At 40.1% G+C, this 17,232-nt stretch overlaps 1 protein-coding gene across 1 annotated transcript in view; it reads left to right on the plus strand.

Annotated features, from left to right (window-relative positions):
• LOC126108247 (protein shuttle craft) overlaps positions 1 to 17,232 on the plus strand; it is a 276,697-nt gene that overhangs the window by 203,062 nt on the left and 56,403 nt on the right. Inside the window, exon 16 of the mRNA XM_049913476.1 lies at positions 14,105 to 14,283. Within this exon, the coding sequence (XP_049769433.1) occupies positions 14,105 to 14,283 (179 nt within the window). The remainder of the gene's footprint in view (positions 1 to 14,104; positions 14,284 to 17,232) is intronic.

The following is a 17,232-nucleotide window of genomic DNA, read 5'->3' on the forward strand; positions in this document are numbered from 1 at the left end:
AGCCAATTAGAAAAATTTTGGCCCCCAGAATGAGCCGCTAATGCTATTGTTCAAAATGTTGCTGCTGCATTTTTGCTTCAGATACCTTAAAATCCAAAACACACTTTAAAAAAAAAGATCAAGCTTCAACATTTATTTTCATTTTTTATTTTGCACATCTGATCCTGTAGGACCAAATTGAGGAGTGTATGTGCATCTACGTACATACTCTGTAAGCTGCCATACAGTGCATGGCAGCAGTTATCTTGTACCATTACCAGTTATTTCCTTTCATGTTCCACTCGCAGATAGTGAGGAAAAGACAACTGTCAATATGTGTCTGCATTAGCTCTATTAATTCCTCGTATCTTATCTTCGTGGTCCTTATGTGAAACATGTTGGTGGCAGTAGGATCATTTTGAGTCAACTTCAAATGCTGCTGCTCTAAATGTTCTCAGTGGAGTTCGTTGAGAAGAATGTCACCCTCTCCCAGGAATTCCCATTTGAGTTTCCGAAGCATCTCCGTAACACTAGAGTTGTTCAAACCTACCAGTAACAAATCTAGCAACCTGCCTCTGAATTGCTTCGATGTCTTCCTTTAATATGACCTGATATGAATCCCAAACACTCAAGCTGTACTCAAGACTAGGTTTCACTAGCATCCTATATGTGGTCTCCTTGACAGGTGAACTGCCCCTTCCTAAAATTCTCCCATTTGACCGTAGTCGACCATTTGCCCTCCCTACCACGATCCTCATGTGCATGTTCCATTTAATATTGCTTTGCAGTGTTACACCCAGGTATTTAAATGGTGTGACTATGTCAAGCAAGACACTACTAATGCGGTATCCGAACATTACAAGTTTATTTTTCCTGCTCATCCACAATGACTTTCCATGTTCAAGGAAAAATTTCAGTACATGAAATTAACAGAGATGAAATAATGTGTAGGCGAAATAATGTGTAGGCGAAATAATGTGTAGGCGAAATAATGTGTAGGCGAAATAATGGGTAGGCGAAATAATGGGTAGGCGAAATAATGGGTAGGCGAAATAATGGGTAGGCGAAATAATGGGTAGGCGAAATAATGGGTAGGCGAAATAATGGGTAGGCGAAATAATGTTTAGATGAATCCTATCCAGATGACAACTCTCAGTATATATTACCATAATCAACAATACAACACAGGAATTAGCTGATTTTTTCCAGGAACTCCCTAACAGAACAAGAGTCAGCCATATGGAAATTCTTCAGTTTAGAATTAAATGTGCGATGATTACTGCTAAGATTTTTCATTTCTTGTGGTAGTGTATTGAAAATGGCTGCTGCAAATACTGCATGCCTTCCTGAACAAGAGTCAAGGAGGTGTGATCCAGATCCAGATTCGCTTTCTGCCTAGTATAAATTCATTGAAAGGTACTATTTCTTGGGAATTACCTCATATTGTTAACAACAAACAATGTTAAACAAAATATACAATGAGAGACCAATGTCAGAACTCTCATACTCCTGAACCAGGGTCTACAAGAAGTTTGTGAACATACACCTCATATTGCTTGAACTGCCCATTTCTGAGTCAAAAACAACCTTAGTGAATAGGACGAGTTCCTCCACAATATAATCCTGTACGTCATAAGCAAATAAAAATAAACGATGTGGACTAATTTTCATGATGGACCCTCACTTATTGAAGATACCATTGTAATGGCAAATATAACAGCATTCAGTTTTTGAACAAGATCTTGAACATGGGCTTTCCTTTACATTTTACTATCTATCTGAGCAACTAGAAATTTTAACTGTTCAGACTCATTAATCATATGCCCATTTTGTGTAACCAAAATATCAGTTTTAGTGGAATTGTGTGTTATAAACAGTAAAAACTGAATCTTACTGTCATTTAGTACCAGTTTATATTCTATAAGCTTTTCTTGAACTGCTTTATTTGATACATTGCACTCAACATCCATCACTGCCAAGCTAGTCCTGAGTTACAAATTTTACAATAGCGATGACAGGAACAAGTCTTGCAAACCATATTGCTGCTTCATCTCAGTTGCAGGAATTGTGTCAGGAAAGTGTCCTCGTACAAGCCTATTGCTTACAGCTACAAAATAAACAATTTCTTGTGCAGTGTTGTGCTTTTCTGGAAGAGTCCTTCACCAGTTCCTTCGGACTGTTCCCACTGAGAGATTTCTTCCTCCAGTCCATATACTTGTTTAACAGCATTCAAAAGATCTCAAAATGATAAGTAGATTTGTATAACACTTGTTAATGTTGACGATGAAATGTTTCGCAAAACGTGAGTATGTATGTAGATTTGACACAGTTTTCCTAAGCCCATTGTGACACAGTAGAAGTTAGTACGAGGGTAACTCCAAAAGAAATGCACACTTTTTTTTTTAATCCATCTATTATTCTAGATGTTTGAAAGTTTTACAGTGTGTAGATACATCCTTTAGGAACAATATTTTCATTTCTCCACATAATTTTCATCCCTCTCAACTGTCTTACGCCATCTTGGAACCAGCGCCTGTATACCCGCATGGTAAAATTCTGGACCAACCTGTTGGAGCCACTGTTTCGCAGTGTGCACAAGGGAGTCATCATCTTCAAACCTTGTTCCATGAAGAGAGTCTTTCAGTTTCCCAAAGAGATGATAGTCACATAGAGCCAGGTCAGAACTGTAAGGCGGCTGTTTCAGTGTTGTCCATTCAAGTTTTGTGATCGCTTCCATGGTTTTTTCACTGACATGTGGCCGTGCATTGTTGTGCAACAGCAAAACATTCTACTTTTGCCGATATGGTTGAACACGACTCAGTCAAGCTTGAAGTTTCTTCAGTGTCGTCACATATGCATCAGAAGTTATGATGGTTCCACTTGGCACGATGTCCACAAGCAAGAGTGCTTCGGAATTGAAAAACACCGTAACCATAACTTTTCCAGCAGAAGGTGTGGTTTTAAATATTTTTTTCTTGGGGGAATTTGCATGATGCCACTCCATTGATTGCCTCTTCGCCTCTGGTGGAAAATGATGGAGCCATATTTCACCACCTGTCACAATTCTTCCAAGAAATTCATCTTCATTATTCTTGTACTGTTCCAAAAGTTCGCAGCATACCGTTTTTCTTGTTTCTTTGTGAGCCAGTGTCAACATCCTGGGAATCCACCTGGCACAAACCTTTTTTAACGCCAACACTTTCAGTATTCTGCAAACACTTCCTACCCCTATCCCAACGTAGCGTGACAATTCGTTCAATGTCATGCGTCTGTCAGCAGTCACCGATTTGTTAACTCTCTGCACATTGTCTGGAGTGTGTGCAGTAAGAGGCCTGCCGCTGCGAGGACAGTCCTCAATGTTGCCGTGCCCGCTTTCATCACGTAACCTGCTTGCCCACCGACTGTCTGTACTGCGATCGACAGCAGCATCTCCGTAAACCTTTTTCAACCTCTTGTGGATGTTTCACACTGTCTCGTTTTCACAGCACATGAATTGTATGACAGCACGTTGCTTCTGACGAACGTCAAGTGTAGCAGCCATCTCGAAGACGCGCTGTGACGGCGCCACTCACGGGAACAGGTTGAACTAAGTTTGAAAACGAGCGGGAAGGATGTATCTATACACTGTAAAACTTTCACACACGCAGAATGAAAATTGTATTTTTACAAAAATAGTGTGCATTTGTTTTGGAGTGACGCTTGTATATATACACTATCTCATTGAAAGTATCTGGACATGTTTTGGTGGACATCATCATGGGGTCTGTCCAACACGTTTATGACAACTGTATTTCTCCTGGGGTCACTTTCAGTGATATGTCAGAACATCAGTGGGATCAGGAGCAAAAGATCCCACAGGTATTCCCGTTATGTTCAGGTTGGGACTCTGGGCAGGCCAGTCCATTTCAGGAATATTATTGTCTACCAACTATTGCCTCATAGACGCCTGGTCAGTTATCATCTCCTATCTGTTCTGATACTGTACACATTAGACAACACTGTGAAATGTGTTTGTATCCTTCCGCATCTAGCGTTTTCTTAAATTCAATAAGGGGACCAGACTCTGGTCACAAAAAACACCGCCCACCGTAACACTACCTCCCCTGTACTCCACCAGATTGCTACAGGGTATACTGTGATCCATCATTCCAAATCACAGGTTTCCAGTCATCCACTGTCGAGTGGTGTAACTCTTTACACCACAAGTGTCACCTAGCATTAACTACAGAAAAGTGTGTGTTGTGAGGAGCTGTTCAACCATTGCACCTCATTGTTTGTAGTTCACTATATAGAGTCACTGTGCTAGCTGCACTTCTGGTAGCATTTTGTGGCTTGTGAGTGATTCCTTCTGCTGATTTCATGCTATTTTTTTACAACCACTTTTAGCAGCACTCGATGTTTGCTGTCCATCATTACGCGAAGTCTGCCTGATATTGGTTTAGTCGTAGTTGTTCCTTCACATTTCCACTTCACACTCGTGTCATTGACAAGGCAACATCGGCAACTTTAGAAAGGTAGTAATATCCCTGATGGATTTCTTACTCAGATGAAATACAATGACTAGTCCACATTGAGTCTCTTAGCTTTCCTGAGAGATCCAGTCTGCTGTTTTGCAACTCTACTGATAGCAAAATATTCCTCGCCTCCTTTTATACCAGCGGGTCCACCTCTTGGGGCATTTGATGATCTGATCGTCAATTCTGCGTTGTATAAATATATCCGCATACTTTTGATCAGATAGTGTTGTTCCATTTACAACAGTTTTTGGCCGTGTTGTATCTGTGTCATATAAAGTAAGACCAAGGTGAAATACATTTTTCTCAGTAGGATATGTCCATTTGTTTGCCACATGTAATGATGGAGAGCTCCTCGTGGCAGTGTTTACACGTCATCATACTATTGCAACCACCTTGCCTTTCAGTTTTAGCACACGTCTGAGATACTTTTGTGAAGAATTTCAACACCAGTATTAAGAAGTGTTACACCCTATAGCCATTATTTTGAGATCTTTCAAATTGCATTTAAAAAGTATAAAAAAGCATACTTGCTTCAGTATCTCAGGTGGTTCAAGAATTAGTTTTAAACATACAATAACGTGATGTGCCTATCTGCCTACTATCATTTGCCAAAACCCTCGTTTCAGTACCTTGAACAGTTTACCAAATAAGAGGTGCAAGTTTTAGGGGATTACCACTGTAAAGATAATGTAATGGTGTTTACACTGTACTGCAATATTGTACAGGAAGTTGAGATGAACAGTCAGTTTGATGTAGGATATGTGCAGTCTATCAAGCAGGAAAAAAATTTCAAATTGGCCTAAAAAAGCTACAACACATGCTTGCTGTGCGAGTTTGTCAACTCATCTTGTCCCCTTACACCACTGGCATTGGTGGCTATTTTGTTAACATTAGCAATTTAATCCGTCTTTACGCAATTTTTCTCAGTAACTATAATTTGGAACACATTTAGAACTGGTTATGGAACATTCGAAAAATATTGTAAAAAATCTTCCACTTACAGTTTTTGAGAAAAGTTGATTATTTGGTACTTCACACATACGGAAAGTCGCACACGCATAGTCAATGCATAGGTGATAAAGTAAACTCAACAGGAAAAAGCTGAAACATTTCAAAACTATAGAATTAACAGAAACAGTGAAAACTTATATGTTATCTTCAGTTAGAGTATATTTGTATGCAACTAAGTGCCTTTACATTCGAGAAATGAGTGAAACATATTTTCCTTATTCACACAAATATTTGTTTTATATTTTTCTTATAAAACAAAATTTTGAAACAAAACTATCAAAATTACAACAATAGAGAAAAAACTTAAATGCATTGTAATCAAAATATGTATACGTTATTTAATTTTTTTGTGTAATGAGGTGAAATAGTTATTTGTCTTATTCAAGCACAAATATACTTTACGTTTTTCACATGAAATAAATGTCTTGCCTTTGCACTTTGGATTTTTTGCAGATTGTTCTTTCCTCATTCCAAATCGGCCAGTGGTTTATTGGATCCAATTGTGCATCTTCTAGTGGTAGCGAAGATCCCTTGACTTTTATTCTCTTGTTGTCTGTTGGGTCGAAGCTGCTTGGTCTTCCACGCTTTCTAGGCTTCTGGCCTACCTGGTATAGAGTTTGGCCTAACTCAGCCCTAAACGTCTTGGTTCATGCAAGTGTCTGTTGATTGTGTTTCAAGACGCATTCTTTGGTACAGTATTCATGAATTTATCATCATTGTATCAAGTAAGTGAAAAAGTAGATGAAGATACCATCTCTTTGATCTTATCTTGATGTGATGTCTTCCTATGTTACTGTCAAGCAAATCGACATTTCCCATATGAGAATTGTATATGGAGATAACCGCTAGACAAGACACCATTACATGCTCCTTTTTCTTCCTGCTAAATCTTCTCACTTCTGATTTTAGAAGTTCCCAAACAAAAGTGGAGGGGAAACTGACGTTGTTGTTGTCCTTGTACAAAACAGTAGAAACATCAAATGACTCAAAATTCCTATGTGATCCCTTTTTGTGTTCTTTTTCGTCACTGAACTTGCAGTAAGGAATTCTGTTGCATTGAATTGTGCCAAGACACTGAATTCCTTTCTTGAACAAATACACGGCTAAAACCAGAGAAGTATAATATATGTCAAAATATAACTTGTAATTCGGGTGTCTTGGCACTTCTCTTGACAGTCAAATAACATTTCCACTAACTCCGATATCAGGTTCCTCATCAGCCCAAAATTTTACTGTCCACTGTAAATTTCGGCTTTGTGGCAAACCAAAGTAATAGCAAACCATAAAGAGTTTGTAACCCCATTTGTGTGGTTTATCTTTCATATACATTTCATGTGGTGTCTTGCCTTGATAGCACACATCTGTTCATCAATTAAGACGTTCACCCATGGGTACTGAAAGACATACTAGGTTCAGGTAGTCTAGTATTGGCCCTAATGTGTATAGTTTGTCACTTTCAGGACCTTGGACGTCTGGTTGCTTCAGATTGTCATTGAAATGCAAGGTACTGTGCAATCTCTCGAAGTACTTCTGTGACAAAGTCTCAACTCGAAATACATCACTCCATAGATCACACATGTTGGCTGGTGGCACCAAAGCACTGATGATGCATATTCCAAAAAATATATAAATGTCATAATGTGTACAATCAGATGGCTTGTTTGGATGTTGTTGAATAGCACATAAATTTGTTTCATCCATAATTTTTTATATAATTTCGTCAGTGAGGAAATATTTAGAAAATTTGTACAGTGTAGATAGCTCTAGAACTGATTGCTGTAATTTGTTCTTTGCTGTGAATTGGAACTAGTCAGGAGAGGAAGGAAAACTTCGCTTTCATTTGGATATCAGTTCCAGGATCACTATCACTATCTGGAGATTCAAGGTCTTGGACATTTATTGCTGGACCTTCATCAGAATCATCAAATTCCAGCCCATCTTCACTCTCTGAAGGGCAAACCATCACCATCAGTTCATATGCTGTCAAAATCTTGCGTTTTCAATTATCCTAATACACAATGGAAACCATCACAGTAATGTTTTATCAACAAGTGTACAGCAAACTGAAACAAAAAAAAAACATGTAGTTGCAATTTGTATAATGTAATAGCTGAAAACAACACTACCACTATATCATGCACTTTGGCAGCTGTGCAAACAGAATCATATTACTTATTACTTACTTGTTAGTTATCAGAAATTTGCATGAATACAAAGACATGTTCACCACTGTTATTGAATTACGAAAATAATATATGTATTTTCGTTTTCACCACATGTACAGACTCTTACAAGATGGCACTTCATGCCAAACTGAAGTTTCTGTGTATGTGATGAATCTAAGTCACCATTCCCATCATGCACTGCTGCTTGCAATGTGATTTCAGTTGGCTCAGACTGCAGCCATGTGTGCGAGTTGCGTTTTTGTGTGTGTGTGTGTGTGTGTGTCTGTCTTCTATTGCTGATGAAGGCCTTAATGACCGAAAGCGTTAATTGTGAGAGTCTTTTTGTTGTGCCTATCTGCAACTCAGCATATCCGCTAAATGATGAGTAGCAACTTTTCTTTTCATAATATTGTTACATTCCATGCTGTATTTCCCATTGTTTGATTTCTTATATGAAATAGATGTAGGATCAGCTATGATTTTTGTATATGGAACTATAGCATATACTAGCTTCTGGCGCATAGATGGGGCTTAAAAAAACTATTTAAAATGTGCATGTTTCCTGATTGCAGAAACGACTAAAAATTCCCCAGGTAGTTTTACATTACCATTTTGACAGCATTTGTTTGACATTCACCATATAACAGTAGCATGTCTAACATCTTCTCATTGGTGTGCATGTCTGCATAAAAGAAATGCTCTCACAATAACGACCCACCCATTGACAACTACTTCCTGCTAGTTCTGCATTGTCGACAAGTAAAAAGTCAAAAGGCCGGGTACGACGGAGTAGCATCCCATAAGTGTGTTTACAACACAATAGCTGATTTTGGCTGATTTGGTTTTCAACTTTAGAATATTTCTTGGATTCTTTTGCGAAGAGTCTCAACTTCAAAATTAACAAGCATTACATTGCTGTACTCACCTTTCCAAACACTTTTAGACAGCATTCAAAAAATAATATCATTCTATTAAAAATTATTATGTTCTGAAGTATGTGCCCCTTAGCATACTATCATTTGCCAAAACTCTCGTTTCAATATCTGTAACTATTCGTGAAATAAAGGGGATGTTATGTCTTAGTTGACTCACCTTGTATAGCAGCTACTAAAATGGGAAGCAGTGACTAATGCAAATGTCTTTGGTTACTAATAACCAGAATGTAAATGCTTGAGTTTTTTCAGGTAATGTGATTGTTGGTAATTAATGTTCCACTTTTAAATTTCCTCGTCAGTTGTAATGAGAGTGCTGCAAAAAATGTCAGCTGGCATATGTTCAAAGCTTTGGGATGATGCTAAGGAATGCTGGAGCTGCAATCCAGTTTTAAGTGCACTGCTACCACACATTTCACACTTACGTAGAAACTGAGAAGCCTAAATTCTGCATTTCCTATGCCATTTTACTTAATTCATCAAGAACAGAGCAGCAGCCATACAAAGTAATCCTTACTGATATCAGTGTGGCAGCCATGCCACAAAAATGTGTGAACAGACCTGAATGACTCTCAGCTGGTCCAAGTTAGTTGCATCAGATATATTATCAGTGTGTGTACCTGCTGATAGACAAAATTCTGGCAATTTGTAGTACACATGAATGCCCATCAGCAAAGAAAAAGCAATGGCACAGAGAACTGAACTGCCGTACAGTAGAGTTGCATTTTTCCAGAGTTTCTAACTTCAGTGTACGAATCACGTGGGTCAAGCTTAACACTAGCTCTCCATAGATATGTACAGAAGTTTGTTTGATGCTCTCTGTTTCCACCTTCGTTTCATCACGACCGTGAAATACGCTGTGCCCTACTATTGCAATAAAAAGGTTTGATTTATTCCAGACACACGTCCGCTGTTCTCCTGCGTTCACATGATTGGAAGACACACTTGTCTTCACGAAGTGTAGTCCCTCCGGGATCAGCGTTTGAGTGGAACTGTTATGCAAAGACAGTTATTGCGATCGGCGGTTAATGGACGTTGTTGTCCAATTTCATTGTTGTCACTTGTCTATTTACTCATTTGGCAGAATAAATACATTTTTAGCTACTGTACTTAATTCCCATTACCACACCGTCACCATAGCCTACATCCTGAACAACGTGCGTGGGTGCGACAGTAAAGTCAGCTTACTCCATGACTGTCATGTAAGCGGTGGTATCCACACTTTACTGCTTCAAAAGTTTTGCAGTATGGCTCCGACTATATAGGGTTATTACAAATGATTGAAGCGATTTCACAGCTCTACAATAACTTTATTATTTGAGATATTTTCACAATGCTTTGCACAAACGTACAAAAACTCAAAAAGTTTTTTTAGGCATTCACAAATGTTCGATATGTGCCCCTTTAGTGATTCGGCAGACATCAAGCCGATAATAAAGTTCCTCCTACACTCGACGTAGCATGTCCCCATCAATGAGTTCGAAAGAATCGTCGATGCGAGCTCGCAGTTCTGGCACGTTTCTTGGTAGAGGAGGTTTAAACAATGAATCTTTCACATAACCCCACAGAAAGAAATCGCATGGGGTTAAGTCGGGAGAGCGTGGAGGCCATGACACGAATTGCTGATCGTGATCTACACCATGACCGATCCATCGGTTTTCGAATCTCCTGTTTAAGAAATGCCAAATATCATGATGGAAGTGCGGTGGAGCACCATCCTGTTGAAAGATGAAGTCGGCGCTGTTGGTCTCCAGTTGTGGCATGAGCCAATTTTCCAGCATGTCCAGATACACGTGTCCTGTAACGTTTTTTTCGCAGAAGAAAAAGGGGCCGTAAACTTTAAACCTTGAGATTGCACAAAACACGTTAACTTTTAGTGAATTGCGAATTTGCTGCACGAATGCGTGAGGATTCTCTACCGCCCAGATTCAGACATTGTGTCTGTTCACTTCACCATTAAGAAAAAATGTTGCTTCATCACTGGAAACAAGTTTCGCACTGAACGCATCCTCTTCCACGAGCTGTTGCAACCGCGCCGAAAATTCAAAGCGTTTGACTTTGTCATCGGGTGTCAGGGCTTGTAGCAATTGTAAACGGTAAGGGTTCTGCTTTAGCCTTTTCCGTAAGATTTTCCAAACCGTCGGCTGTGGTACGTTTAGCTCCCTGCTTGCTTTATTCGTCGACTTCCGCGGGCTACGCGTTAAACTTGCCCGCACGCGTTGAACCGTTTCTTCGCTCAGTGCAGGCCGACCCGTCGATTTCCCCTTACAGAGGCATCCAGAAGCTTTAAACTGCGTATACCATCGCCGAATGGAGTTAGCAGTTGGTGGATCTTTGTTGAACTTCGTCCTGAAGTCTCGTTGCACTGTTATGACTGACTGGTGTGGGTGCATTTCAAGCACGACATACGCTTTCTCGGCTCCTGTCGCCATTTTGTCTCACTGCGCTCTCGAGTGCTCTGGCGGCAGAAACCTGAAGTGCGGCTTCAGCCGAACAAAACTTTGAGTTTTTCTACGTACCTGTAGTGTGTCGTGACCATATGTCAATGAATGGAGCTACAGTGAATTTATGAAATTGCTTCAATCATTTGTAATAGCCCTGTATAGTGTTATGCACTGTGTGGTGATTATTGGCACCAAAATACAATAATGTAGTGTTCATAGGCTGTGTTCATTATCTCACATTCTCTTCTGGTTCCTCCTGCATAAATGCTTGTTTACAGATACGAGTTAATGCTAGTGAACACTGGCAAATTGCCTGCGAAAACACATTTGCTTTTGTTCGCTTCCATTCACTCTGGTGTAAAAGGGGCTTTATATTTCACGTTTAATATTATGCAGAATTAACTCCTTCTGTAGTTGGAATTTCTCTAGCTTCTCCTGTGCGGCAAATAGTCCCTCCTGACTACTAAAGAGTGCAGGTCATTCCTGTTTACAAAAAGAGGTGAAAGATCAGGGTGGCAGCATTGCACAAAAATATTGCTGGCAACTGTGTGTTGCAGGATCCTATAGCGTACTCTGAGCTCACAAAGAGTGATGATGATTGGGGGGGGGGGGGGGGGTGAGGGGGGGGGGGAGCTGCTCTGCAAGAATCAGATTGTTCCTATCCAATCACTCGTGTGCAACATAGCTAAGGTTGCAAGGTCAGTATTCCTGGGGTTTCATCTGTTACAGAGAAGTTTGTTGTGTGTGGTAATTTTGATAATGCAGTTGAAAACAGTGCACAGTTTCAGCCACCTAACACTTACAGCGCTGGATGTAGGTAAACACAAATGACGACTCATTTGGAAAATGGGTCAAGCAAAGAAATCTGCTCAGGTATTAGATTTCTTTGGAGAAATATGTAACCATGGCTGAAACTCACCATCAGCTGGTAGAGGTTTATGGAGATGCTGTAATGTCTCGTCATTGCATTGCAGAATGATGTCGAAAGACTGCGGGCGGTAGAGAAAAGTCGCCGACGAGGATCGCAGTGGGTGACCTAGCACGGCATTGACAGATCTGAACACAGCTTGCATGGAGGAGCTAAATCAGAATAAGAGGAAGATCATGCCATGCAGTAGAACTTGAGAATTTCATTCGGAAGAGTTTGTCACTTTGTTCGCGATATTTTGCTGTACCGAAAAGTTTGTTCCTGTTGTGTTCCAAGAATTCTAACCAACTCAAAGGGAATGGCACATGTGCAAGTCCGCAGCTTTTACATTGGCTCTCTGCAAAAGCAAGCTGTTGTCTTCACCACATTGTCACAGGCGACAAGACATGGATACACCACTATACCCCCGGCAGTAAGCATCTGTGAGTTGTATGGAAACGTCTCTCCTCTCCAAATCCGAGGTGGCGGGAGGTGATGGCGGGATAGTGCAAGTGTCAGACTCTTGGAGTTTTTGAAAGAGGAAAGACAGTGACCACACTCCTTACAGCCTGAACCTTGATCCGAGCGACTTTCATCTTTTTCACACTTGCAGGAGCACCTAGGAGGCTAACGATTCACTTCAGATGAAGAGGTGAAATATTTTGTGACAGCGTGGCTCAAAATGCAGGGACAGGATTTTTACCAGGAGGGTACATTCATACTCTTGCCACGAAGTAACAAGTGCCTAAACCAGTACAGAGACACTGTCAAAAAATAACATAATTTAGGCACTATCAGTTGGCTGTATTGGTTGTATAAAATACACACATTCCACTGCAGGCTTTGTAAACTTAAGTTTGTGTTATCCCATTGTATATACTAAGCATGTTGCAAGAGATAGATGCATGTGAAATGATACATTGCATCTTGATAGATTTCTGCTAGGCATTACACTGTAGCAGACCATCGACTACTAACGGTGATTTAGTTGTATAGAATGTCTTCAGAGATGTGTGATTGATTCTACAAATATTTGGCTTATATGACCAATTGCATTTGCTGGACAGTAGAAAGACCAGCAGAAATTAAAGAAACATTGGCTATTCCCCAGACAAATATAACAGGACCTTTAATGCACACCGAGCGAGGTGGCGCAGTGGTTAGACACTGGACTCGCATTCGGGAGGACGACGGTTCAATCCCGCGTCCGGCCATCCTGATTTAGGTTTTCTGTGATTTCCCTAAATCACTCCAGGCAAGTGCCGGGATGGTTCCTCTGAAAGGGCACGGCCGACTTCCTTCCCCATCCTTCCCTAATTCGATGAGACCGATGACCACGCTCTCTGGTCTCCTTCCCCAAACAACCAACCAACTTTAATGTTCTCAGTGTAGGTAGACGATATGTTAGCAGCACTATAATGCTGTTGTTTACAGGAAAGTACCATCACTGTTGGATGATCGTAAGGAAACGCAGGAAGATTTGAATAGAATTTCTTGTTTAATGAATGAAAGATCACTTTAAATGTGAATGAAAATAAAGATAATGCCTATAACTGATAATATCTAATTCAAAGGCCAGTGGTAAACATTAAATTCATAGTGTTGCAGGGTGGTGATTCTTCTAGAAAACCTGTAGTTCTCAGGAAATTAAATTTTACCAGGGAAAGCTTGGGGAATTTCAGGAATTTTGTAAAATCTCGCTGAATTCTGCATTTTCAACCTAGCATTGAAATCAAATTCTATAAATCACAATTTTGAAGGTACTTAAAAATATTTGAAAGTGTGTTAATTACATGAATATTATTCCAATTAAATTATCAATGTTTATAAACAGTGGTTAAACCACTGCTCATGGTTGGCATATAGCTCAGCTGATTGGAAATAAGTCATAACTGTGGTATGCTGCCTCCACTCGTCATTAATTTGTCGGGAGCTTCTGGACACCCTCTTCCTCCTCACACCTGAAATCATGAGAGAATTTTTTTCCAAGTTTGAGTAGCCACACTTTGGTTGAGTTGCATTATAGATAACGATTTTTCTCTTTCCAATACATGAGTTAAATGATACAAGGAATGACTAGTACAGGTTTTAGGCACCATCTGTCATGCACTGCTACAGTGTAATTGTAACTTCTTGTGGGTGCCTGCAGGTGGTGGTGACCTGCGAGTGCGGACACCGCTCCACCACGCGCCCCTGTGCAGAGAATGTCAACGAATACCGCCGCATCGCCATGTCGCTGCTCGCTGCCAAGATGACGGACGTGCGTGCGGGCCGCACGGTCGACCTTACGGACCTGGCTGGCACACCGCGAGGCATAACTCTAAAAACGTGAGTCAGCTGCTGCACTGTGGGAACTCGACTCCCTGTCCTTCATAGACGTGTCAGTGTTGCTTTAATAATAATATCAAAGTTATAAATGTACAGCACACTTGTGGTGGTGGTGGTGGTGGTGGTGGTGGTGGTGGTGGTTGTTGTTGTTGTTGTTGTTGTTGTTGTTGTTTGTTGTATGTAGAAAGTAGTTCACATCAGTGTCGTTAGTAGGTTACATGCTCCATAGCCCGTTCACAATAAACATCATGATGTAGAAAGTGTCAACAAAACAAACATAGAAAAAAGAATACCTCATTACTGGTAAATAGTGCTTTAACAAAAAGTGTATCAATCATGCCTCTTACCAGTAACATAATCACCCAGGTCTCCCAACAATTTTTTTTTTTTTTTTGGGGGGGGGGGTTAAAAGCTTTGGTGTATTCCAGCCCTGTGGATAGTGTCGGTGAACTCCTATTAATGGATTGTGGATGGGGTTATCAGTGAATTCGGAACGTGCCTGAAATTTTTGAACATGTTCAGACGTAGTTTTTGCATTTGGTCCATACTATTTCCTCACAAAATATGGAAAGTGAAAAGTGTGCAGTAGAAGATAGTTGTTCTATGGTACCAAAGATGAAGTAGTGGTCATAGCTCTTATGGTAGGCATTTTAGAGCCCATATTTACTAGACTTTTTTGCTACAAATCCTTGTTCCTGTGATATCCCTGAATATTAACCATTCATCCCGGGGCATCCTTTACTGTGTGATGAGAAAAGATATTTATATGGCTACATGGTGGTCATTTACAGGATTTTTATCTAAAAAATCATTATTTCTATTCAGGAATTCCTGTGTGGTATAGAATGAGTTGTGTTGTTAAGGAGAAACAAGCTGAGAAATCCAGCCTTGCCTGCATATTTATTTATAGCTGTTTCTGAGACTTTCTATGTGGGAGGTGTATTTTTTACTCATAAAGCTTCTTTGTGTACACTGTTTGAATTACAATGATTTGGGACAAGAACAAAGAGCTTGTTTTGTCCACTAAAGTGAGGCAAGAGCCACATAGAGCTCGCAGTGCTAAAAATAACTTAAACGGAGGTTCACACCTGCAACACACAGTGTCTGGCCTTGTGCTTTGTTTATAGCTATGCCATAACATAACCTCACTGGAAATTGTACATGTTTAAAGCGAAATTGTTAGGAATAAGTGGTATTCGTGGTATAAAAACCCATTTGTCTGTGCAACTTCTCTGAACATTTACTTTTCTCTGATGTTACATTGCAATGAGGTAACTTTAAAACTTGTACCATTACACAATGTTTTAGACTTGAATTTTGCAGCAGAATAATCAGGACACTGGGTTTCAAATTAAATTTTTTGTGATGGAACACCAGGTGCACTAATAAGAGTTTAAAAATTCAGCTTGATAATTTGTAGAGTCATGTTGCTCTATAACTCCATTAATAGAGTTATACTTAACATTTCTCCCTCAACACGAGTAAGTATGTCAGAGTTAATTCTTGCAGCTTGGTCATTTCTAGGTACCAATATAACCTTTTCATAAAGCCAAATTTTTACAAACTACCTCCTTGCAAAATATGGAAAAGTTTTTGTTTCCTTTTGATCACCATAAGTGGAAGAAATGAGGCCTTGAAGTGGAAGTACTGTGTGGCTCAAACTACCAGACAGAATGATTAGACGACCTTCTTCTGGATATGTGCCCTCGCCAATTTTTAATAATAAACAGGAAACCCCTGAGCATTTGTAGTGCCTGGTATTCATGGCCACATGTTCACTTTTAGCTGCATCTGTGTGTTCTGTAACCACAGACTTGGGCTCTTCAAGCACGGTTTTACTTCATTTGGCCTTATTCTCTGAGGTACAACTGCTAAAGTGTACCTGTTGGTTGAATATTTCGTCAGCTGTCCTTGAGGGTTCTATCAATCGCATCTGCTGCTTTATGGTTAGCTGTGGTGCACTTATCCCATATTATTAAGTAGCAGAAGCCTGACTTTCACTCTTCCTGGAAATGTCACACACTGTGTGTTCACTATATCCAAATATATTGAGATTTTAAACATTTACCAGCAGTTTTACCGCTGGATAGCAAAGTGGCTGCTATTTCCAATTAAGCCACATCAAGAGCTATTTTTCCATGGGCTCATAATTCTGCCAACATGATTTTAGTGAGCAATGTTTTTCCTGTCCCACCAGGTGCATCCGAAAACAGAATTTCTCCCGTATTATTGTTGACCCTCTGACAAATGCATTTGAATACTCTGCACTGTTATTCCGTTAGATTTTGGACATTGTTTTCCAAGGCTTCCACAAGTTCTGCTGGATTGTAACTTACTTCCACTGTGTACACTTTGTTGATGCATTTGCCTTCTACTAATGGCATTGGTTAGCCATACTGAGGGAGAGTATTTCTTCCTGTAGACATAACCAAATTGTGAATAACTACCAGGTGTTGATGAAGAACACTATTAAGCAGTCTACTGTCCAGTTTGCCTTCAATATTTTGTCTGATATTCCTATATAAGCCTTTTGCCAACTTATCCAGACATTTTTGCAACAACTCAGCAGCTTGAGAAAGGGCACAAAAAAATGGTTCAAATGTCTCTGAGCACTATGCGACTTAACTTCTGAGGTCATCAGTTGCCTAGAACTTAGAACTAATTAAACCTAACTAACCTAAAGACATCATCACACACATCCATGCCTGAGGCAGGATTCGAACCGGCGACTGTAGCGGTCACACGGTTCCAGACTGAAGCGCCTTTAACCGCACGGCCACACTGGCCGGCGAGAAAGGGCACAAAATACCAACAAATGCCCCAAGTGATGTGGACTGTCAGTAACACATGCTTCAACCAGAGCGTCATCCCAATGCTTGTCATCATTAAGTAAAATGTCGCTTTCGGCAAGAATCTCAATAAGTGAGGCATTCGACCCCGTGAACCGTT

Source organism: Schistocerca cancellata, chromosome 11 (genome assembly GCF_023864275.1).
Source record: "Schistocerca cancellata isolate TAMUIC-IGC-003103 chromosome 11, iqSchCanc2.1, whole genome shotgun sequence".
In the NCBI taxonomy this organism is placed as follows: Eukaryota; Metazoa; Arthropoda; class Insecta; order Orthoptera; family Acrididae; genus Schistocerca; species Schistocerca cancellata.